The sequence below is a fragment of the Pholcus phalangioides genome, unplaced genomic scaffold (genome assembly GCF_987345545.1).
Source record: "Pholcus phalangioides strain wild (caught in Gottingen) unplaced genomic scaffold, Ppha-v1.0 ptg000009l_1, whole genome shotgun sequence".
Lineage (NCBI taxonomy): Eukaryota > Metazoa > Arthropoda > Arachnida > Araneae > Pholcidae > Pholcus > Pholcus phalangioides.
Window position 1 is genome coordinate 57,353,086 of NW_028301602.1, and position 24,501 is coordinate 57,377,586.

The 24,501-nt window shown below is 36.0% G+C and overlaps 1 protein-coding gene across 2 annotated transcripts in view; it reads right to left on the minus strand.

The window, feature by feature from the left end:
* Nucleotides 1-24,501, minus strand: part of Lerp (lysosomal enzyme receptor protein) — a 119,742-nt gene that overhangs the window by 64,891 nt on the left and 30,350 nt on the right. For both annotated transcript variants that reach the window (XM_089236616.1, XM_089236617.1), the window contains exons 9-15: nucleotides 20,812-20,952; nucleotides 19,715-19,867; nucleotides 16,222-16,359; nucleotides 11,346-11,499; nucleotides 2,007-2,303; nucleotides 749-899; nucleotides 431-583 (exon numbers count right to left, since the gene is read on the minus strand). In XM_089236616.1, the coding sequence (XP_089092742.1) occupies nucleotides 431-583; nucleotides 749-899; nucleotides 2,007-2,303; nucleotides 11,346-11,499; nucleotides 16,222-16,359; nucleotides 19,715-19,867; nucleotides 20,812-20,952 (1,187 nt within the window). The remainder of the gene's footprint in view (nucleotides 1-430; nucleotides 584-748; nucleotides 900-2,006; nucleotides 2,304-11,345; nucleotides 11,500-16,221; nucleotides 16,360-19,714; nucleotides 19,868-20,811; nucleotides 20,953-24,501) is intronic.

The window sequence follows — 24,501 nt, forward strand, 5'->3', positions numbered from 1 at the left end:
AAAAATATCTTCCTTCTGCTTCATAAATGTTATAGCCATGGCAACGCATTCACTGCGTGAGCTGGTGTTAGTAACACTATCACAACAAATGACTTTTGAGCACTATTGTATCTAAAAACTGCTAAAAGTAATTCTTTAGTGTAACTTGGGTCTATTAATTTTCCCTATAATCTACATTTTGACTTAAGGTTAAGAGAATCTTGCCATTCTTAGCAGAATATAAACATCATTATAATGACTCTTTCAAAACCATTTTTAACTTTTTCAAGAGATGATATTCCAAAAAAATTTATAATTATTTAGAGCCCTTTTTGAAAGGTATAATTTTTAATGCATAACTATTGCCATGATTGTTTTTCTTTTAATCAATAATTGATAGTATCACTATTTCAAGATTTCAAGCATCAAAAGTTTTTCCTACAACACTTACATTCGGTTCAGCACAAAGAAAATGAATTACAGTAGTGTATGTGGTATTGTCTCCAAAAGCAGTGCAAGGCATTCCTTCCGTGAAATTCAATTGCAAATGGCCTTCTGAAGATATTTGTGGTCTATGATGAGCTCTGCCTGCATTCGGAACAACCTGAAAATATTAAATACCATTGAAAAAAACAAAGGTTCTAAAAAAAATACAAAGTTTTTAAAGTTATTCAAGAAATAATGAGGAAAAATTCAATGGAAGGGAAAAAAAATAAAAAACTTAGTAAAGTCAACAATTAGTAGGAATAAATTTTAAAAAAAATCCAACCTTTCCACCATGTATATCCACAACACATACAGCAGCATCAGGGTCACAGTTGTTTTGAGCAACTAATGGGCGACAAATATTTATGTAAGCTTTCCTGCTCAAATGACCCTCTTCATAAGGAGTTACCCAATTCCTTGCTTCCAGTGCCAAACTGAACAGAAAAATTTATTAAGATGCACATTTCTTTGAATTTATAAGATTCTTTCTTAAAACATTGACTTTTTTCATGCATAAATATTTCTTTAAAATAAAGGCAAATTTTCGTGAACATGGTTCCTTCCAGGATGTTGCATGGTAAAAGTACTTCCACACAAACAAAATCACTGAATACACTATCAATATATATGTGACCTCAACCTCAATCAGAAAGTTTCGTATTCATATCACATCTGGGTCACCACTGTGGATGGCACCGCTTGATGGTGGAAGAGCTCAAAAGATAAATATTGATTTCTAATTATATATACATGTTTTATTTACAATTTATACAAGTAATAATAACATAACACTAGGAGCATGGAACATCGCATCGCGGGGACCCGGGTTGGAGCCCCACCGTCACCACAGTGGTGGTCGGCTGAAGTTGGTTTTCTGTGGTTCCCAACTTCGAGACGCAAATGCGAGCCGATCTCCCTGTTAAAAAGTCTCGCCACAGAGATCAACAGTCCTACAAACAGTACAAATATTCAGTCACTACACATCACTCACTTCACTTCTGAGATATAGATGGCAGCACTAAAAAATCATACACAACACTAGATATGCACTCAGACTGTTAGGTACACACACACTTCCGGCACAACTCACTAGGTAGTACATTGCCTATGGCAATAGACCTGAGTTGTGCTCGGTGTGGGAAAAAAAAAAGCATGGAACAGATGTGTCAGTAAGAGGAAAACAAACAAAACAACAGTGATGGTAGGCTTTGACTCCAAAAATTACATGTGTTAACACACTATACTAAATAATAATGGGAATAATATAATAAAATACTGTTGAAAGGTGTCGCTACATATATGTCATTTTTTTTACATATGCAGAGGTAAGAAAAGAATTCGAAGGAACACTGTTCATGAACAATTAACAGCTTATTAAAAAATAAGTAATATTAATTTTAGTAAGAAAGAAATAAGGTGAAAAAGAAATTAAAAAGAATATATCCAGTTATGAATTGTGTAATTTATATAATCAGGGGATCAACTTATCATTTTCAGTTTTCAGAACACATTATAAGTAAAATAAAATAAGTTATGCATACCTACTAAGATCATACATACGATGAGCTACTGGATCGTGAACAGTGCATTCCGTTGAGACTTGCTGGAGACAAGCATATTCAGTGAACCAATAAAACACATAGTCTAACTGTGTAACACCCGAAACCTCAGGTTTACCAGGTCCTGATCCAGGATAACACCCAAATATAATTACTACATTGCTTATGTTGCTTCCCTTTACTTTCAATTTCTCATTTAATTTGTATCTCAATTGGATTACTCCATTCTCATATGTGACATCTGAACTTTGTTCTGCAGCTGCTATTAATTTACCAGAACTAGAAAGAGAAATAGACATAGTTTATATAAACTCACACAAGATAATTGATCGAAAAAAATGCTATAGAGGCGAAGAATAAATATATTTAAGCCTTTTCCAACAAACCAATGAAAATAAAGAGAAATCAATGAAGTAGTGATCTCTCAATTATGTGGCGGAACATGGGAAAAAGATGCATACATGAGATAGGTGTAGAAGCATTATTATGATATATCTTTGACCGGGAGTGCAGAAAATTATCTTATAACTGAAAGAAACGTATAAGAGAGAAAGTGTACAAGTGAAAAATCACTGTATTAAAATTAAATGAGGATATAAATGATAAAGAATCATACATGTGCAAAAGCTAACACTAGGCATCACATTTTCGTTACCTTTCTTGATACAAGAAAATTTTGTAAACTAATTAATCTGTTAGTTCAAATATCACTGTATTTTGAGCATCTATAAATACTTCAGGAGTGGAAAATGAAAATTTGATTTTTGTAGCAGGAAAAATTATTTTTTTAGCAGCAAAAATGTTGTTTTTGTAGCACTTTAAATTTTTGGCAGTAAATAAAATACACAGTTTTTATATACATATATGCAGTAGCATACACAGGATTACACTTTACTTCAAGAAAAAGTGTCATTTCCAGCTCAGAAAGGGGTGTGTGTGTCCCCCCCACAAGGTACAAAATACATAGCAGAGATGCCACTGCATCTCTGCATTCGAGAAGCTATCCATACTTAGAATAAGACAACCATAAGTATTCTTTATGGGCATTGTATCATGTGTATACATTGTTCACAATTTTTTTTAATTGCATTTTTAATTGGGTTGCTTAATTTTTGAAATATATGACATCCATATTTTTATGGGCATCTTTTTCTCAGGCACCTCGTTGGGCATTTTGCCTGTTGTGGCGTTGTATTTGTATTTGGACTATAATTTACCTGGATTCCGGGACCCAGGTTATTTAAAAAATCTGGGTCCTTTATGAGTGAAAGTGGGTCCCTCTCAAAAAAAATTTATCTTGAAAAAAATTATGCCCCCCCCCCCCACACACACACATAACTCACTGATATCTCTATGAATTTTCTTCCAGTATGCTCCAGGTCTTTGATTACCTGCTTATATTTCTTTGTTGAGACTGAGCGGTGGGTCATGTTCCGGGTAAGAGGAGAAGGTATCTGTGAATCAAGTATAATCATTTCTAAAAGGTTAATTTACTTTCATTGTCTACTAGTAGGAAAAACTTGCAAAAAAGCTCATTAGCACTGAGAATTTAACGTATGGAATTCCACACATGTAATATATCTAAAACAAATATACAGTTGATCCCGCTTATAACGTTTCTCCCGTTTAGTACGTTTTTCCACTTAGTACAATTTATTTTTGTGGTCCTAACAATAAGAAATTCTCATTGAGATTTCCCATTTAAAGTGTTTTCCTATTTACAATGTTTTTATGACGGTTTTTGAAAAACGTTATAAGGCACACATTTATATAATTTACTAATAATCAATATATAAATTCCCTTCTGATTGATTTTACATTTCGTTAAAAAAATCGTTTACATTTTCAATATCTTCTGATCAAATTTAAAGCAAATCAGATTCTCTCTCTCTTCTCTCTCAGACACTTATCTTCTCATTCCCTATTCATATACTTTGGTTATCCTGGTAAAATGATTTCATTTTTCTTCCCTGATGGTCCACCATTCTGATTTGTCGCCATTTAACTGCCACATATTTTAACACCTGAATATAGGAGCTATGTCAGATTTGTGTTGGAGAAACTTAACAGTGTGCTTATGTACGTGTGCCTAGCATTTGGCAGGTTTTGTGTTCAGTAGGTGGTGTCATCTATCTAGCGCCGCAACTAGATACTTTCTCAAATGGGACAAGTAGACATTTTGGCACACCCATGTAATGTAGAAGCAGTTATAAAGGGTGAATTCGGTGCCCCCCCCCCACTCTAGTCCAGAACCTAGGACACTAGGCCCGCCTGCCCCTCCTAGTTGCGGCCCTGCATCTATTCTCCAAACTGGTAATGTGTGCATTTGAAGTTCAATGTACGCATATTTCTGTTGTAGGTCTGTGTGATCTCCATGGCAACCAAGTTTTTTCAAAGGAATAGCCAACTCAAAATTTGAAATCGTTATAAAATCACATTTTTAGCCAATTACCATTGCGCAATCTCAAGTTTCAAACACGGATTTTCACCAAAAGCAAAATTTGGGGGGGGGGGCGTTATAAGGGGCCTTTTCCTTTCCTCCCCCCGGAGATCAAAAAATTTAAAATATTTTTTGTAGAGAATTAAAATATTTGAATAAAATAATTTCTTTTACACTATCTGTGAAGAATTAGATCCTCTTGTGTCCCTCCAAAAGCCGATTCTGCTTACACACCCATGATTTCTGAGATGAGAAACAGTGACTACCGTATAGCAGCTAGATGACAAAACTGTGGATATTCAAGGTCACGTTTTTACAGATTCAGGTTTTTTTACGATATCGGGAAGGTTTTACAATTTGATCGGGCGTTCCAATCCATGATTTTTTAAAAAACGCTCGCTCACAATATTGTAGGAACAAGATGAATTTACGCCGTATAATAACGGTCTTTGGATGCTGGCCGATAGCTGCAAAAGTACCATAATTTCCCCGTATATAGCCGGAAGGGAGAAAATCTGCAAGGTAATAAAAATCAGAAATTTGAAACTTCTGTACACGGCCCCTCATTCAGGAAAGCAACCAAATATCCCCCATCTTATTCTTCAACAACCCGCGTGCATATCAATACAGTAGTGTACAAAGTAGTAAAACCAATTTTTCAAGGTCGCACAATCATTGATACACAGTAAAAAATTGGAGATTTCTCTCTCTACTTTTTCTCTTAGAACTAGGAAAGGAAGTGCGAACAAAATTTTTATGCGTTCTTTTCCAAAATTCCGGGTATTTGATGCGTTATAACGCATCAATGGCATCTCTGTACATAGAGACTTCCCCTAGAAGAAATAATTATATTTTTCTAAATATTCAAATCATAAAATTTTTTGGGAGACTTCTTGATATTTATATTTTTACATTCTCTAAAATATCAACAAATGAGAGGCTTTTAACATACAGACGACATTTCAGATTTAAAAAATAATTTGAAAATGAGTTTTTTTAGATTTAGCTTGTAGACTTGATATAATCACTAATTAAAAATAAAATTACTACAGAAGAGACATTACACACATTCGAGAAGTAATTATTGTTTTACTTGTTTTTGCCGCTGATGCAAGTCTAAGTAGTGCATTTGTTCTCTTCAGTTTCAAGCATTTTTGAACGTTTGATCTTGCTTTTTTTACCAGTTTACCCATTTCCTGTTTAAAATGACGTGTTTCTCTTTAAGTTTGCTCTTGATTATATTACGTCAATTTGATTCGACATACTTTGAGATGACTTCTTTTCCTGGGTCATTCTTAGAATATTTATTAGAAATTCTCAGAAATTTAAGTGATTAAACACTAGACTTAAATTATTTTTAATTTAAACTACAGAAATAAAAACTATAAAATAATGATTAAACTATTAGAAATTTAATAGAATGATTCTATTTTCACAAAAAATTCAATCCAAGTACATTTGTTTTTACTCTTTATTTTTAACTCATTTGTGATTGCTGCATTATGTTATTTTCCAGCATCTTTAACAGATTTTCAGTATCTAATTTTACTTCCAAGTTTTCTATTATTCATTTCTACTATTCATTCTTTTGATATGCCATTTCTTTTTATGTTATCCACCAGCATGTTTAAGTTCAATGGAAAATGGTTTCCAGATGAGCATTAATTAAAATTACTTTGTCAAGACCATGGTAGTGGTTGGTTTCAAAGGAACGAAAAGATAATTCACGTAAGTGTTGCGCTTGTTATGTGTTCAAGTGTTGCTATCTATCTTTCAAATCCAAAATTAGAATGAAAATGAAAATTTTTTCTGCAAATTTCAAATTATGACTGTATTGGATGGAATAATTTTCAGAAACCATTGTAATTTATGATTCATCTCATCTAGCTGGAACACAACTCAAGATAGTATACAATAAATATGTGTAAGTTTATGAAGTAAGTGAATATAAAGCCCACGGTAAGAGCTTTAATAACCAATCTGCATATGTTATCTCTCACCGGCATGGACCTATGGGGGAAGGGGGGGTCACCCTGATCACCCCCCCCCCCCCCCCCGCAAGTGAAATGTGAATATGATAATATTGCATTCAATAAATCCGTTGAAATTACTTGTATCAATATTTTTGATTAAATAACAAATTCAAGAAAACTTGGACTAAAAAACTGAAAAAACCGGGGCATTTTCCTAAAAAAAGTCGGGAAGAAAGAAAGCCATGACTGCCCCAAAAATACTGGACAATGTGGGATGTACGGTCACAACAATGTAAGGGGGGAAAACACCCCTCCCAACAGTCAGTGAGCTCTAGATCTGCCCCTGATCTCTCACCATATTAAGCCGGGTTTTCCTAGGAGCATGTTTCTACAGCGCATGCAACGTGAAAACGCTGATTGGTCAAAAAAAAAAATTTCACCAATCAGTGTTTTTCACGCTGCACACGGCGCAGAAATTCTACTCCTAGGAAAACCCAGCTTTACTCATAGCATATACAAAAATCTGCGAGTTTCCCCCAGATAATTTTACTCATGCGGCTTATATGCCAGAGGGGCATCAGAATGATGTCTTGCACAGGTGAGAATTTTGTCTCAAGTCTTCCCTGCTCCTTCACATGATTGAATAGGGGCTATTATATATTTTTTAATAAAGGGACCCGTGAAAAATTAGAACCTGGGTGTCCATAGAAAATAACGACCTAGGCAAACCACATTCCCAGATGTGGACACCCATAGCTGTCAGTAAAACTGCTCCATCTAAAAGCACTGTAGCCTGCGTGGGATGACCGTTAAATAAAGGATAGGTCCAGGGAAATTATTTCATAGATTTGTTAGATCATCTCATATTTTATGATACAGACCAATGTTTCTCATAGTATTCAGATCTTGGAAGGGGCCATCACCGTCCTCTGGAACTGCGTCTGTTTTGGAATCGGCTATAAACTGTAGATCCCAATACAATTAGCCTAGATATGATAATGATGAGACAAAAATGGTCACTGTAGCCTGTGAGGGATGATAGCTTGTTACCATATCATTTTCATTATCAGAATGTCTACCACATACCCAAAGAAAGGTTTTCTGAATTTTTGTTGCCCTCTACTTATCTGCGTAGAATGTTGACTACAAACCAAATATGAATATGGTCATTTTAATTAATGCACAGCTGGAAAACATTTTCCATTGAACACTAGACATGCTGGTGAATGGTGTAAAAGGAAATTATATATCAAGAGAAAGAATAGTAGAAAATGAATAATAGAAAACTTGGAAGCAAAACGAGAGACTGAAAATGTATTAAAGATGCTGGCTAATTCGATTTACGGTCCCCAAGAAATAAAATTACGAGGAACACAAATGGCATCATCGAAAAGTCAGCGTCCATTATGACGCAGCTTAAAAATTTCCTAAGGGTGGTGCAAGATGGCGCAGAATTGAAGAATTGCGGCATTTTTGTAACAATAAGTATGTAACATACGAGGGGAAAATTGTCAAAATTGTAGCAGTTTGTAGCAATTGTAGCAGATTTTCCACTCCTGAATACTTAATTTATGGAACAAAATTAAATCATGAATGTTTTCTTAATTTTTTTTTTACATGATTTTTTTTTTCCAAGCAATACACTCGGTGTCCTGTAAGTGCTAATGTGACCTTTATTACATCAACCATCCATCATAGAGGTTTAGTTTCAGTTTAAAAAATACTCAAAAGGCATTCAAAAATTACCCTATACTAGTTTTTAGAGTGAAAATCTATATTTTCATGCCCCCCCCCCTCTAACTTCCAATTAGAAAATTGTTGCCCTGTATCTCCTGAGGCCAATAGAAAAAATGCCATGTTTCTAAGTGAAATATTCACTAAGATATTTGAATTCAAAAACCAGAGAGAAAAGTTATGAAAAAACACCAAAAACTAAGAGACACAATGCTCTTTTACCCCATTTATGTTGTTCTTTTGCCAAATTTGCTCCGATTTTTGAATTTGAATATCTCGGCAAATGTTGTACTTAGAAACTTGAAATTTATTTTGTTGGTCTCAGGAGAGACAGGGCAACAGTTTTTTAAGTTAGAGGATGAGGGACCATACAAAAATTTAGATTTTTTTTATTTTGTGACACTGTATTTTCACTCTCAAAAGCGGTACAATCATTTTCCAATGATTTTTTAGCATTTTTTTTAATTGAAATCATACCTCTACGGTGGACAGTTGATGAGATAAAGGTTCATTAGTACTTACAGGACACCCTGTATACTTCAGTATTTAAAAAAGTTAGTTCCCATAGACCAGTGGTTCCCAACCTTTTTCAGTCCGCGTACCCCCAGCTGGCTCAGTTCCTTTTCACGTACCCGCAACCCCGAATCCTCCGAGCTCCCCCCCCCCTGTTTTACCCATTACAGTTTTCGGAAAACTTAAAAAAAGGTACATGTTGAATATTAAATTAAATGGTCTATTCCTTCATTATTTAGCTTTTTTTATTTTCCAAGTAAGCAAACAAATTAACACAAAGTTTGGGAAAAAAATTAATGTTTGGGACTGTTGAATTACAAAGTTTTGAAAAATTAAGCTCACAAAAGAGGATAAATAGAAACTCAAATCTGGAGCGCGGTCAATTTGCTTTGTATATTTACGATTATTTTTTATGTAAGTATACGAAGAAAACGCCCGTTCAACAAGCTCAGTGCTAACAAACAGCAACAAAAATATTATGGTTTTTCTAGAAAGTTCAACGTATTCGTCACCGCTGCAAGTCCAAAAACTGACTAAGTTCACCATCCCGTCATTGAAGCGGATATTCAGAGGGGTATCTCATGAGAGCTCCAGTGATTTATCTTTTTCTGGAATCGACAATCAAGCCGGTTGAAAATAGTCTTCTTTGAAAGGATTAGATATCCACTGATCACCCATTTCCTCTGAAAAATATTTTTCAAACAAGGATTTTAATCCTTCCAACTGGCCAACTGTTAAATTTAGCTCGGCTTGTGACAAGAAATCGTGAAGTGTTTTAAACACTTCCTAAAAAAAGGGCTATCTCGTTCCGGAGTTCGAACAGCAACGTCAGGACTTAACCCCGGGATGTCCATATCTTCCCACAATCAGGGCCATCATAAGAGCATCATGGGCCAAGTGGTTTTTCTGAGGCTCTACCAGGTACATTCTAGAAAATTTCAACCGGATCTCATTTTTGTTAAGCCCCCTCTTCTCTTGAGGCCCCCCGGGCCGTGCCCGGGTGGGCCCATGCGTTAAGACGGTACTGCCACAACAATTAAAACAACCTGTAGTTGATAGGATTCATCTTGACAAAGTTAAAAACCTTGATCGCTTCATCAAGCAAATTTGGAAGCAACGGTTTTGATGCAGGGATCTGTCTGTGAATATAGCAGTGAGTTCATTTCATTTTGGGAGCGACTTCTGCTACGCGTGCATGACGGCCTGAGTGGCAACCTTCCATGGATTTTCCTCCATCTCTTGTGAGCCCAATGCATTTTGACCATTGAATTCTTTTTCAACGTGATAATGATCAATTGCTTCAAATAAGTCTTAAAGAGTCATACGACCCCTTCAATGGGTGACAAATAAAAACTTTACTTCAAGTTCTCTTTCAAGTACTTAGCAATTAAAAATAGCACAGAATATTGCGCAAAACGTCGGTACTTTCGTCTACTTGGATAGAAAAAAATTCACCTTTGACATGACTTATGATTGTGCTCTCAACATCGCCTGACATGTCCTGTATTCTTCGAGACATTTCATTATTTTATAGAGATAATAACTCATTATAAGAGCACTTCCCTCTTCAAACATGCATCTGACAGCATCTTTTAACCAATAGTGTGATTTTTTTCTCGTCTCGTAATGAGATAGCTAATATAGTAGGAGGTTTCGGTAGCTTTGGCAGAATCACTCTTGGAAGATTCAAAATATGTTTTCACGTTTACAGGTGCACGGTATTTCATTTCGGTGTTTCGGTCAACTTCCGCATAGATCTAGATTTTAGCCACTGACCCATAGCGCAAATCGCGTGAGTAGTAGGTGCTTGGTAGAAAAGTTGATGCAGAAAATTGTGGGAATAATACGCACACGCCTCAATACAACAACCCACAACAAAAGTTAAACACAACACAAATTAATTCTTCGCTTTTATGCACAGCCCCACATGTGTCAACAATCAAATCTAAAACACAGAAGTAAAGTGAGCCGAGAGGAAGGAGTTCACGAATCCCGATCATAGGTTGGGGGCGGTAGGGGGGAAGGCCGACTGTTCCTGCGGACACAACCCCTCTGTTATAGAAGATTTTATTGATAGGGAGGTCAATATATTACAACTGACAATATTAGTAAAAACCTCTACCTACTTTTAAAAAATTATTTTTAATGTTTTTAATTATTTTGTTCTTTTTTTAGATGGATGGCCGCCATTACCATTTCCTTTTTTGCGTACCCCCCTAACGGCCTTTCGCGTACCCCCGGTTGGGAACCGCTGCCATAGACGATAAATTTACAAAAACTGATGCCTGAAATTTTACTATGAAGTGTAGTTTACCAGTTTTGTTGTGCTGATCTGGCTTAATTACTAATTCCAATATAAATGTCTTTTCAATTACCTTTATGATTTGTACATATCACATACATGTGGCTAGGATTAACATCACTAAAAAGAAATACTTTTCTACTTGTCTCTTGATATATTGAATGCAATTAATTAAATTTTCAAACAAATTGGATTTTTTTTTAGTTCCCTCATCCCCCAATAAACTGATACTTTTTTTAGTTTAATCCCATTCGATGCAACTATGTGAAGTAACACAAAGAAAAGCTAGATGTAAAAAAATACAGTTTATTTATACTGAATATACTTGAATGAGAAAAAAGTTGTGTGACTAAACTTACTGATCAACTTGACAAAATGAAGAATTTATTGTTTCTGAGTTATTCATACATGGGCTATTCTTGGCAGCTTCACAAATTCCAAAGTATAATTTGTTTCCCAGAAAATCTAATTCATGTGTAATTGAACGCAATGGATTCAGGTTGAAATTAAGCCCTTAAAGAAATATTAAAAAAATGAATCAATAAAATAATTAAAATACTAAGTTTTAAATATACTCTACAAACCACAAAGCACGGTTAACAATCAATCATGAATAAATGCTCAAAATGGGATTAGTATAAAAGATAAATATAGTAAACCAGGGGGTGTACCACCTTCTGATTCTTAATAACCAATCATCCAAACGTAAGAATTGGTTTGTAAGAATCCCGTTAAGACTCGAGCTCCGAATGCAACGACTGTGTGATTGTTAAAAGTTATTCTTAAGGTCACGTGACGATAGACCGGCTGATAAATTTCCCTTTTTGGGGAATTTTGCCATTGGACAATCAGCACCCAGCTAAAAATAACAACAACTTGTTGTTGACAAGATGGAGAGGAAAAGAAATTTTAGAGCGACACTAGCCTGAAAAAATGGCAGAGATTATTTCAGCAAATGTGAATACGGTTTTGAAGAAATGATAAATACATAATATTTTTTTAACATGTTGCAGTAAAAAATAAACATATCCATACTTAATCATCCGATATTGATTTGAATCAAAGATTCATCCCACGTTCACTGGGATAGATCCCTGCCACCTTCCATGAAGAGGGGCTATGCTATATATGTTATGGTGAAAGTGATAAAGAGCTGTTATTATATGAATAATCATCTGCCATTTCGGTAAGTTTGATCAATTTTGCTCATATACCGTGAATCTATCACATTTGTAGGTCATTATGCATAATTGTCAAACCATGGTTAATGTGATGAATGAGTCATCGTTGTGTTTACATTATGTATGTAAGTGAAGCTAACATTACAAGACTAACAATAATTTTTATAATATGCTTCATGTTTCTTTAAATTGATTGTCATGGTGAATTGAACGTAGTGATGTACATGTATTGCATAGCTGCTTCGTGGTCAACTAACAATGATAGTGATCAGATAATACATCAATATTAAAAATGGTCATCGCTTCTGTAATGTTGGCTTTTCACGTACACCGAAGCATGTGAAAAAAACAAACGCAGCAGCACATTAATAATGATTTTTAATTTATGTACAATTATATTTCGGCCGATTAGAGCTTTATCTCACATATTTTGTAGGAGAAATTCAATTTTCTCTCAAATTTTAAGCTAATAAAAAATTTAAAACCTACAAGTTCCCATAATATGAAAAAAATTCTATTTACTACTCATCGATCATGATATTTATGGATTTAAAATTTGAGAATTATGCATAATCACTGGTAATGTGATAAATGTAGCAAAATTTATCAAACTTTACTGAAATAATCCGATATTTTATCACTATTATCAACATAAACTGAAGAGCCAAAAAAACTGGTACAGGCATACGTATGCAAATAAAGAGATATGGAACCAATCAGAGTACGGTGCTGCGGTCTGCAACGCCTATATAACACAACAAGTGTCTGGCAGAGTTGTTAGATCGGTCCCTGCTGCTACAATGGCAGGTTATCGAGATTTAAGTGAGTTTGAACGAGGTGTTATAGTTGGTGCACAAGAGATGAGACACAGCATCTCCGAAGTAGCGATGAAATTTGGATTTTCCCGTACGACCATTTCACGAGTGTACCGTGAATATCAGGAATCCGGTAAAAAATTAAATCTACGACATCGCTGCGGCCGAAAGAAAATCATGAAAGAACGGGACCAACGACGACTGACGAGAATCATTAAACGTGACAGACGTGCAACCCTTCTGCAAATTGCTGCAGATTTCAATGCTGGGTCATCAACGTGCGAACCATTCAACGAAACATCATCGATATGGACTTTCGGAGCCGAAGGCCCACTCGTGTACCCTTGATGACTGCACGACACAAAGCTTTATGCCTCACCTGGGCCCGACAACACCGACATTGGACTGTTGAGGACTGGAAACATGTTGCCTGGTCTGACGAGTCTCGGTTCCGATTGCTTGGAGCTGATGGACGTGTACGGGTATGGAGACAACCTCATGAATCCATGGACCCTATATGTCAACAGGGGACTGTTCAAGCTGGCGGAGGCTCTGTGACGGTATGGGGTGTGTGCAGTTGGCGTGATATGGGACCCCTGATACGTGTAGATACGACTCTGACAGATGACAGATACGTAAGCATCCTGTCTGATCACCTGCACCCATTCATTTCCATTGTGCATTCCGACGGACTTGGACAATTTCAGCAGGACAATGCGACACCCCACATGTCCAGAATTGCTACAAAGTGGCTCCAGGAACACTCTTCTGACTTCAGACACTTTCGCTGGCCACCAAAATCCCCAGACTTGAGCATTATTGAACATATCTGGGATGCTTTGCAACGTGCTGTTCAAAAGAGATCTCCACCCCCCCCCCCTCTTACTCCTACGGATTCATGGACAGCCCTGCAGGATTCACGGTGTCAATTACCTCTAGCATTACTTCAGACATTAGTCGAGTCCATGCCACGTCGTGTTGCGGCACTTCTGTGTGCTCGCGGGGGGCCCTACACGATATTAGGCAGGTGTACCAGTTTTTTTGGCTCTTCAGTGTAAATATAGTGGTGTATTATCTCATAGGGTTTTTTTGTTTCTGTTTTTTTCTTTCACAAAGAAGCAACAACAGTAGTAACACCATCATGCTAGGGATTGATTTTTTTCCAATCCTGGTTTGTAAAACCGGGTTTTTATCAGGCAGGAACCAGTTTTTTTGGCTCTTCAGTGTATATGTGGTGTATATAGACTAACACTGTTTTTACCTCTCCCACACAACCTTCAGATAACTTTTCGATAACTTTAAAAGTCTGACGAATTCCTTATTTGGAAATAAAAATGCAAAGTTAATTTTTTTTCCCATTTTTTAAAATATGAATCATAAAAAAACTTTTATTAAAGAAAGAATTTAAGTTATCTCACATAGAAGAAAAAAATTGTTTACTAAGAATCAAGCTAAGAAGTGGGTAGTCTTGGTTCTTAACTCGATTCTTAACTATGGAACAAAAATGATTCTTAGTTAAGAATTTGGTAGCAAAATTCCCTCTTAATTTTCAACTAAAGATCAAATCCATAGTTAAGAAGCAGACTCTTATTAAGAATCAGAAGGTGGTACATCCCCAGGCTTATAATATAAAATTTTTGACTCAAGCATCACTAAAATCCTACACATTGCTCCTTTATTAGATCCTATATAAACAAACCAAATTGTTTCTTGAAGTTCTTCACTCTCAAAACTGGTACAGAATGATTCCTGAACACATTCTGAGTATTTATTAAACTATAACCATACCTCTACGATGAATGGTTGATGAGATAAAGGCCACATTAGGACTTACAGGGGCACCCTGAATATGTAACTAATTTTTCACTGTTTTTAATCTATGTAGCTCAGCCTGAGTATCTCTCAACCGGAGCTGAACTAGCTGTTGCAGCTAGCCCGGTTAAGAAAGGTTGTATTGTTCATTCATTTGAGAGAGAGAAAAATATATATAAAAATAAAAATATTTACTACATGGCCATTCTCAAACTTATGAACGATTCAAGTTTAGTAATATAAGGTGCTCTTAGAAAATTCTAGGCTGACCTAGACAAGAATGTTTTAACTTGTCTCCCTTTTAGTTGTGTGAAGATGCTGATTTTTTTGGCCAAGAAAAATTCATCTCTGCCTCTACGAAGAATCAAACCAGACTCCCTTGTGTGCGAAATTTTTCTTTAAAACAAATCTCTCTCTCTCTCAGCATCTTCCCAAGAAAAATCATCATCTTCACAACATTCAGATTTCCATATCTCTTGCATAAACAAGTAGAAAGAGACACCATGCCATATATATATGTAGCCATCTGATGGCCTTCGTCATCTACGAGCCATTAGTGGATTGTGTCAGATTGCCCATTGCACTGTCCCGTTCTGCATATATACGCTACAAGAAAGGAATTTTCTATCTCGTCTGTAGCTCAGTAGTATGACCACTCGTCCAGCATATAAAGGACCCGGGTTCAATTCCCAGTAGAGGAAGAGATGAAATTTTCTTTCCAAAAGAAAATCTGTGCTTTCATACAACATTTACTTTTCTGTATATCTTGCAAATAAAGTTAAATTGAAAAACTCTGAAGTTAGCACAGAAAACAAAAGCTGGACAGCGCTTTTTTCCATACCAGAAAATTCTTCCCATGTTAAATATTTACTCATAGATGTTCCTTACTCTCTGTGTAATGCCCACTATTTTTCGTTAAGACATGTATATAGCATTAGGAAAATCAGCCTGGAATCCGAACATGAAAAAATAATTTAATATGACTTCTCTTTTCCTTTCTTATATTTATATAATCATAGCTTCCCTTATTTGACCTCGGGAAAAATAAAATGCATTTAAATAAATTAATGACCTAATATACTTTAACAAGAAGCTATCCAAGCAGGACTGGCTTCAATTGAATGCTGAAACATGCAGCCAGTGGACCATAAGAATTTTTTTGAGGAGCATATGCATTTATAGCAGTAGTAGCCAGAGGACTACAATCATAAGAAAGGAAAACAAAGAAATTGAAAAGACGTATGTTTTAAATCTCCCACCAAAGAGAAGAAAAATTTCAAGGCTCTGAGTGATTAGGCAAATTTGTTCAAGTATCTTTGATCATGAAGAATATTTTTATTTTCAAACAATGATGAACAAATTTGACTTTTCAACAATGACAATAATTATTAATTTTTAAATATAATCTTTCAAACAATAAAACTTACCTAAAGTAGAGTTATAAATAATGCAGTTTGAACCAGATAATTTTCCAAAAGGACATGCTGTGGCAGTGTACCATTCAATTTCATACACACACTCCTCTTTGTTTACATTGACAAGGCTAGGTGAACCTGCGAGATGGCCTGAAATGAACATAGATAACAAAACTCTCCAGATATAAAAGTATGTGAGTAAATAAGTATGACCATATGATTATAGGTTTCACATAAAATTTTTAACACAGATTGTTAGCTCAATCATAAAATATTCTTGTTAGTGGTCCTCTAGCGAAATTAAACTAACATAACTGAAACCTATCTGATGTGGCAATTTTGTTTTAAATCTTACACCAATAGTGAAACTCCAAAAAAGAGCAATAAGACTCATTACAAATAACTTTTTACTCTTTTTACTTTCAAAGCAATTTTTTCACAATCTTGGAATCCTTCCCCTGCGTCAGCTTTACTTTTACAAATCTATAATTGTTTGTAAATGACCATTTGTTTTGCTTTTAAACAGCTCCTGTTTCTCAAATAGATTGAACAATATATACTCGCTACCACTTATTCACAAAACTCATCTGAAGAAGCATTTTATATAGGTGCAAATTTCCAGAGTTGAAAAATCTGTACTTTGTCATGTGACAAAAGATTTTGCTACCAAAGAAAATATGAAACATAAATAACAGAGAAAACTTGGTATTTTTCATGGTGGCTATACGGCCTGTTTTTCTGGGATATTTCCCTTATTTTCCTGTAATATTTTGGCCCTTCCAACTTTCTTTTTTCTATTAAAATTGGCCCTTTTCTTCACATATTTTAATGGAATTTACTTTTTATTTTTCACTGAAATCAAGCAGATTATTATGACTAAGAATATATGTCATGTTAAATTTTTTTTCTTGGAATTCATTCTGATCCATTGCAATGTGCAATAGTAATAAATGGAAACTTTGATCAGTTTTGGTATCCTAGTTGGCAATATTTTTCTGGACTCTGGCATTTTCTTTGGGGATTTTTAATTTTTATGAAGCACAATTCAAGGATTTTTAAGGGAGTTTTCTCATACAGATACGAAAATTTGAAAGAATCTGGTTCTTGACCAGAAGATTTTGATTAGACTAAAAAATTGGAAGACTCCCAAGTAAATAGGAAGCATTGGCACCTATGATTTTACCTACCTCATCTCAAAATTTTGCAACTCTTTACTACCTGATAACTTTACAACATACTAATTTATTACCTTTCAAACGTCCCATGAAGCAATATAATTTTTCAATCAGTGACATCAAGAGCTTCTTTTGATTTGTTATATGGTCCTTAATCAGTTAAATTATGAATCTATTTGATCTTACGCATTGCAACATTATATTGATTTTTATTATTCGTACTCATCTGAAAATCATGCAATATATATTTCATATAGTTGCCCTCCTTGCTGCTGCAAAAAATACTACAAATCATGCTGCAGTTTTGTTTTGACATTTGATTTTTTTCCTCATATTAACCAATACATAGAAAATTTAATTTTTAATTTTTTTCTTTTGCAAAAATTATGTGGTGGTGTGGTTTGTTTTTTTTTTTTGTTTTTTTTGTATTTCTTTTTTCCCATTTTGTTATTTTTTTCACTAATAAGTAACTGTGTTCATTATTATCTTATATTTAAATGTGAAAGTCTGTATGTATGTTCTTTATACAAATCTACAGTTTTAGATCGATCGTCACCACATTTTGCATATATACCAAACAGGACCAGGATTGAACCGTAGGCTACTTTAAAAGTTCGTCAGAGCTGGACAAATGCCCGAAATGGGCGAAAAACTGTTGGGCAACAATGGTTTTGGGGCCTCAACAATTACTTTTGGAACGGTTACTTTGGTTACCATGGTTTCCAACAATGCGTTTCAGACGTGTATATATGCCTTTACAATGGTTTATTCCTTTATAATGGTTTGTCACTTTTCCAATCCTCCCAGTAATTGAAGAAAACCTGGGAAGCGCCGGGGATTTCTGCTAGCCTATATACAGGGTGTCCTGTAAGTGCTAATGCGGCCTTTATCTCATCAACCGCCCATCGTAAAGTTATAGTTTCAATTTAAAAAATGCTTTAAAGGCATTTGAATAATATTCACTGCACAAGCTGGACATATGACGTCACTAACAACAGAGAACAACAACTACGACAACAAAACTGGGAATAAAAATGTTCAACGCCAGCTGATGAACTCAATGCTTGCCTCAAATCGTCAACACTCTGGCACGAAGTTAAAAAATTATTATCATCCACCAACATGCGAGTTCAACTGCAAAATGACTCAGCACTGCTATCATTTTTACAAAGTCTTCCCAAACATTCAATAAAATGACTGAAACCATGACTGGCTTTGTGAGTGGCGTTCCGGCATCAAAAAATGACAGTGTGAACAAGATCATCGAAAAAATCCTAAAAATTATTCCGGGAGACTCCACATCTTACAAATCGGTTGTCACTGTCACAGACTCAGCGCAGACAGTTCTGTATCCTGAAGAATTTCTGAACTCTTTGGATATTCCGGGTGTACGGCCACACAACTTGACCCTCAACGTCGGAGCGCCTATAATGCTTTTAAGAAATTTGGAGACACCGACACTCTGCAATGGCATTAGACTCTGTGTGAAGAAATTGCACAATTACATAATTGAAGCAACGATTCTACTTGGATGTGCCAGAGGGGAAGATGTCTTCATTCAACGTATCCCAATTATCACTGAAGAAATGCCATTCACTTTAAAGCTATTACAGTTCCCGATTCGTTTAGTTTTTGCCATGACAATCAACAAAGCGCAAGGCCAGTCATTAGCAGTGGCAGGTATCAACCTACTTGAGCCCTGTTTTTCACACGGACAGCTTTACGTCGCCTGTTTGCGTGTTGGTAGTCCTAAAAATTTTTACATCTACACACCAGATGGAAAAACAAAACATATCGTGTATTATCCACAAGCGATTGCGCCTGAAGTTTTAAATTATAATATTTAAAAATAAAAGTAATTTTTTCTTACTTGATGCAGAAAATTTTTTTGATTAAGAAATAATTCATAAGCTATACATTTATACACTTTTTACGGGGCGGGTAACGTCGCCGGGTATCAGCTAGTTCATTATAAACTTGAAATATATCAACCAGTATGGGTCTCTTGACCCTTAGCTGATTTTTTTTCCCCATCTTGAATTCATGTAAGAAATTAAAAAAATAAAGTGAATTGAAAAAAACTGATCAGAAATTGTGATCAGATATCATCTAATCTCAGCTGCATCATCCAATATTTTTGTGTAAATGATATAAAACTAATTTTTCATAACAATACAGTTTTGAAAAAAAAAATTAAAAATATATCTGGGCAAAAAAACACCTGTTATGCTTAATATAAACTTACAGATAGGAGATTCACAAATCCAGAAGAAAAAAGGAGATTGTTGTTAAAAAATAGGAACAATTGACTGAATGTGAAAAATGCCTACCTGGTTTACACTTGAAATGAATTCGAGACTGCCATTTTTTATTGGAGCCACAAATACCACCGCTTGTGTACGTTAAAATAATTTCTTTGCTTTCAGAATCATAAACTGGAGACGATTCATATTGACCAAGGCTTGTGTAATTCCCAGAATCATCTGTATTACAGTGAATGAATAATTGAATGATAAAGTTCATAATACTGCATTGTATATAAACAAAAGTTGTCTATCTCCATCTACCAAAAATATTTGGCAAATTTCGAAAACATGTTAAACTGCACACAAGCTTTGTTTGAGATAGGGAAAGTGAGAGACCTTTACAAAAAAAATGGTTTATAAATGTTTAATTTTTTATTTTTAAATGACCATCTGAAATAAAGTAAAATGCATCCAACATATTAATCCTGATGACGAAGGATAATCATAATAAGGATTTGCATAGGCACGAACAAGACTGATATATTTTCAAATACTTTTTGTAATCTTTCTCTCTCACAAGCATGTTTTCTCATGATCAGTCCATGCCTTTCTTAACCAAGCGAAAGGGTTTTTCGAAATAACTAATTCATCAGGACAAAATTTTGTTGAGAAAAAGTTTGCTAACTCACTTTGCAGTCAACAAGAGTTACAATTTGGTGGTTCTCGAAGTATTCAGGATTGTTGAGTCGTGTTACATCCAATCAATGAAAGCAATGTAACTATAATTGCCAGTTGGCCTGATTCCTGAATGTGTTGATGAGCCGTTCATGTTTTTTTCTTCTTTTTTCACTCTTGTGTGGTAGTTAGTAGCAATTGAGTACCACGAAATATTGTCATATAGTTAAGTTGCGTAAGGCATTTGATAACACAATTTAGGTATGTTGGTCCATAATGAAAGTTTTTTGACAAACTAGCACCTGAAACTCTCGACATCACAAGCGCTCTTTATTTACAAAACTGTAGACTACCCAGCATAAAAATTGTTTCAATGGTCCAAAAAGAAATATTTGATGAACCTGTATTAGGAGCCCTAACTCAAAACAAATGTTTCATGAAAAGGAAAAAGAAAACAAAGAGCACTTACATATAAATCTGAAAATGGAAGAAAAAAAAAATCTCACCTTTCAAACAAATAGCAGTTCCTGATCCACAATAACTAGTATTTTTAAAAACTGATAAATCACCACAGACATTCATATAAATTTCAGCAGCCTGATTATGGTTATCACCAGCTCTAGCATCAAACACTTCCCATGGAAGTCCTTAAAATTAGAAAGAAAGAAAATAATAATATACAGTCAAACTCTTGCTCTTGTATAATGATGCTCAAGGGACCAGAGAAAAGTATTCTTATACAGGATTTACCATCATAGATGGTGTTCGTGACAGTGAACCGAGGAAGAATTCCAGGTTTAAATGAAAACAAAAGAACTTTAATTAGATCCGAATTGTACAGATATCTTATGTTGTGACCTCTTCACAGAAGCGAAAGAGCAAATCACCAAGGCAGCAGCATTCTAAAAACTTAATTAAAACTCACGTGATCATGAGCAATAACAGATGGAATATATTAACACTATGTAAAGTGTACCATGGCTGGAGATTGACATAGTTATACAGTCGCCCTCTGAATTCGCAGATTTCTTATTTGTGGCCTCCTTCCCTGTTTTCTGGAAAACACTGTTGCACGCAGTGCCAATTCTTTTATCGAAACAAAATATAAATTGCACCCACATGTTAAATAAACATTTAAAAAAACTCCTCTTGACATTTTTCCTAGTGCTTGAGTCCTCTATATGCCTTCTTACTCCACATCTAGCATTCAGTTGCTTCTTGGATGTGAACATAGCATCTGATATTTTTTTTCCCCACATTTTATGACTTGCTGCACATTACTCAATAATGATTGTGCAGCATTTGAAAAATATGCAGATAAAGGAAATGTCTTAAAATCGTGGATGGATTTCACTTATGCCATTAACGCCATTGCTAGAATTGTGGAAGCTATAAAGACGGGAACATCTCATATTGGAAGAACTTTTTGGCCACAATGTGTGATAAATTTCTACAGAGCCAGCTGAAAACTTTATGGAAGATATTGTTCAGGGTTTATACAAAATTTTCAAAATGAAAAGTAAGGAGTTTTTAAGGAGTTTCAAGCTGTTTTTAAGGAGTCATGGCAAACTTCATAACTTACAAGTTTTACAGCAAAAAAAGGGGAAGGCACATATGCAAATTTATTTTTAATTTGCAAACAAACTTTCCCTCTTCTCAAAAATATAGATGTAGAAGAGGTTCAAAAATTACAAGTTTTGATTTGTTACCCAGCATGATAAGAATTCATAAAATAATCAATCCACATACATGCTTTCTGTTGTCACCAAAGTGTTCTAAAACCTTCAAGTATTAGTCAAAAATATAACTCATAACAGCATCACATAAATTATAAAAATTCTAAGTGATATTCATTCCCCCTCCAATTATTCAAAATAAAAACCACAGCCGACAAAGATTTTTCTTACAAAATTATTTATATTTGCAGCAACCCTAGGCACACACACACTTTTAGCACAACTTCCTAGATAGTAAATTGCCCATAGATGGTAATAGACCTGAGTTGTGCTTGGTTTGAAAGAAAGCCCCCCCCCCTCCCCCCGGAAATCACTCACTCAAACAATCTGGGAATGTGCTGCGGGCCGCTCAATTGAAGTAAGAATTTGCCAGGAGCCACTTGAGGCAGGCCACATTTAAGCCATGTGTTGAGCACATGTATGCTTTAAAATAAGGGGCTGTTCAAGTATTAGGTCAGCAAATTTTCAGCAATTTTTGACTCACCCATCTTGTCAGAAAAAGTCAGCAAAACTCTCACCCTCCCCCTGTCAGCGCTCTGTCCCCTTCCTCCTAACGCTTATTGGTGGAATCTGAATCTGAATTGCCCCCCCCCCCTAGATGATCGAATGTGGCCCTGGCATTATGATGTAGCCTGCCCCTAAATCTATTTTTGTAACAATGAACCAAGTGACACATTTACAGATCACTTAAGTGACTCGTGGCACAATTCCAGACCATTTAAGCGATCTGTGGCACATTAAGGGATCCCTTGAGTGACGTGTGACAAAGTTTTAGAGCATTGGTCCTGCCACCAGTGCGGTTCTACATCACTCAAGTTATCCGCGGCACATTCCCAGATTACTTAAGTGATCTGCGGCATAGTCACGGATTACTTATATGATGCGCGGCACAGCTCCAGAGCATTTGGATCCGCTAAGTATTTGAAGATCACTAGAGTGGCTCTGTAGGGGACTCGATAGGGAGAATGTTAGTTCAGGTGCCTAACAACTAGTGAAAAGTTTTACTCGTTTTTCGCGCACCGAGTGAGACGCCATTAAGAATATTTCATATTTTTTGTAAAGGGTGGTCGATGAGGTAAGAATTTCCCCCCCCCCTCCTTCACGTCATCAAGTCAGCAAATCGAAAATCCCCCATCCATGCTGACGTAATACTTGAATGACCCCTAACATAAAGATACCCTAAAGTTATTTTCTGAAGGTTAAAAAAAGTGGGTTCAGTTATAGCGGCTGATCGGCTCGTCCCCCCCCCCCATAACCAGACGTGGCTCGGGCTGTCACTTTTAAAAGCCGGGTTTTACTAGCAGGTTTTCTATGCCGCACGCAACGTGAATCACCCAGCGTGACATGCTGTCTATTCATCAATATGAAAAGCAGTACGACTGTTTTCCCACAGAGCACAATACGGCTCACGACAGCGCTTTACGTCGGGAGTGATTGGCAGACTGCTTCTGGAGGAGTTAAGCGTCATGTGCCGCGCGTTTCAGCGATCTTCCCTTCATTTTCGTGTTGTGTCTCTTCCCTTTAAACCGGAGCATGCAGCCGATAGAGTAGATGACGCCAGGGTCATATACTATATAGCCGTCCTGAGCCGATGCGCCACGCTTGGAAAACGCAAATACGTAACGTCATTATGTAACTCATTTCTGCCGACACGAAATGATCCAGATAGGTTCACGCGGCGCAAAAAGCCTACTCCTAGGAAAACCTGGCTTCAGGGATGAACGCTCGTTACGGGATCCCAGGAGAGAGAAACCCATTGTCTCTCATAGAGTCTCTTGTGTGTGGATAGAGCCTGTTCCTCTTTTTTTTGCCTTTTTATTTACGACAACCAATCTGCGAAACAGATTCGCTTTCCCCACTGGACTTCAGTTTTTAGCACTTTAAGGCGTCCCTTACTCCAGTGGAACTGAAGTTTTTTTTCCTTTCTTCCTTTTCAGTAGCGAGTTGTAGTGTGAATAAAACACGTAAAAAAAAACTGCGGAAAGCAGTGACATTTTGCAGTTTCTCAGAATTTTCGTAGTGAGATATTGGCTGTAAGCAAATGGGAAGGAGGGATAAAATAGGAATAGTAGGAGAGAATTGCAGTAAAAAAAAAGACGATTGCGGTGAAAGTAGGAAAAATAGGAAAGCTGCGAGGTCTGCACTCAGTATACTGCGTAATATAGGAGGTTCGGGACATCGTTTCGCCGCATAAGTAAAAACTTGAAAAAACTTTCTCCCCACTGGGCATGGGGGAATTTTCGGCTACTGGTTCAGCGGAGTGATGTCGTTCTACGGACCATCGATTTCCAATGCTGACCAGTTTGCGACATAGGCAGGAATACACGTCAAAACTAGCGATTCGGTAAAAAATCTCATTTTTAGAAGCAAAAGCGTATAATCGTATTAATTTACTAAATACGACAAAATCGTAACAGTTGGCAGGTATGCACAACCATTGGATGTTCCAATCCCATCCCC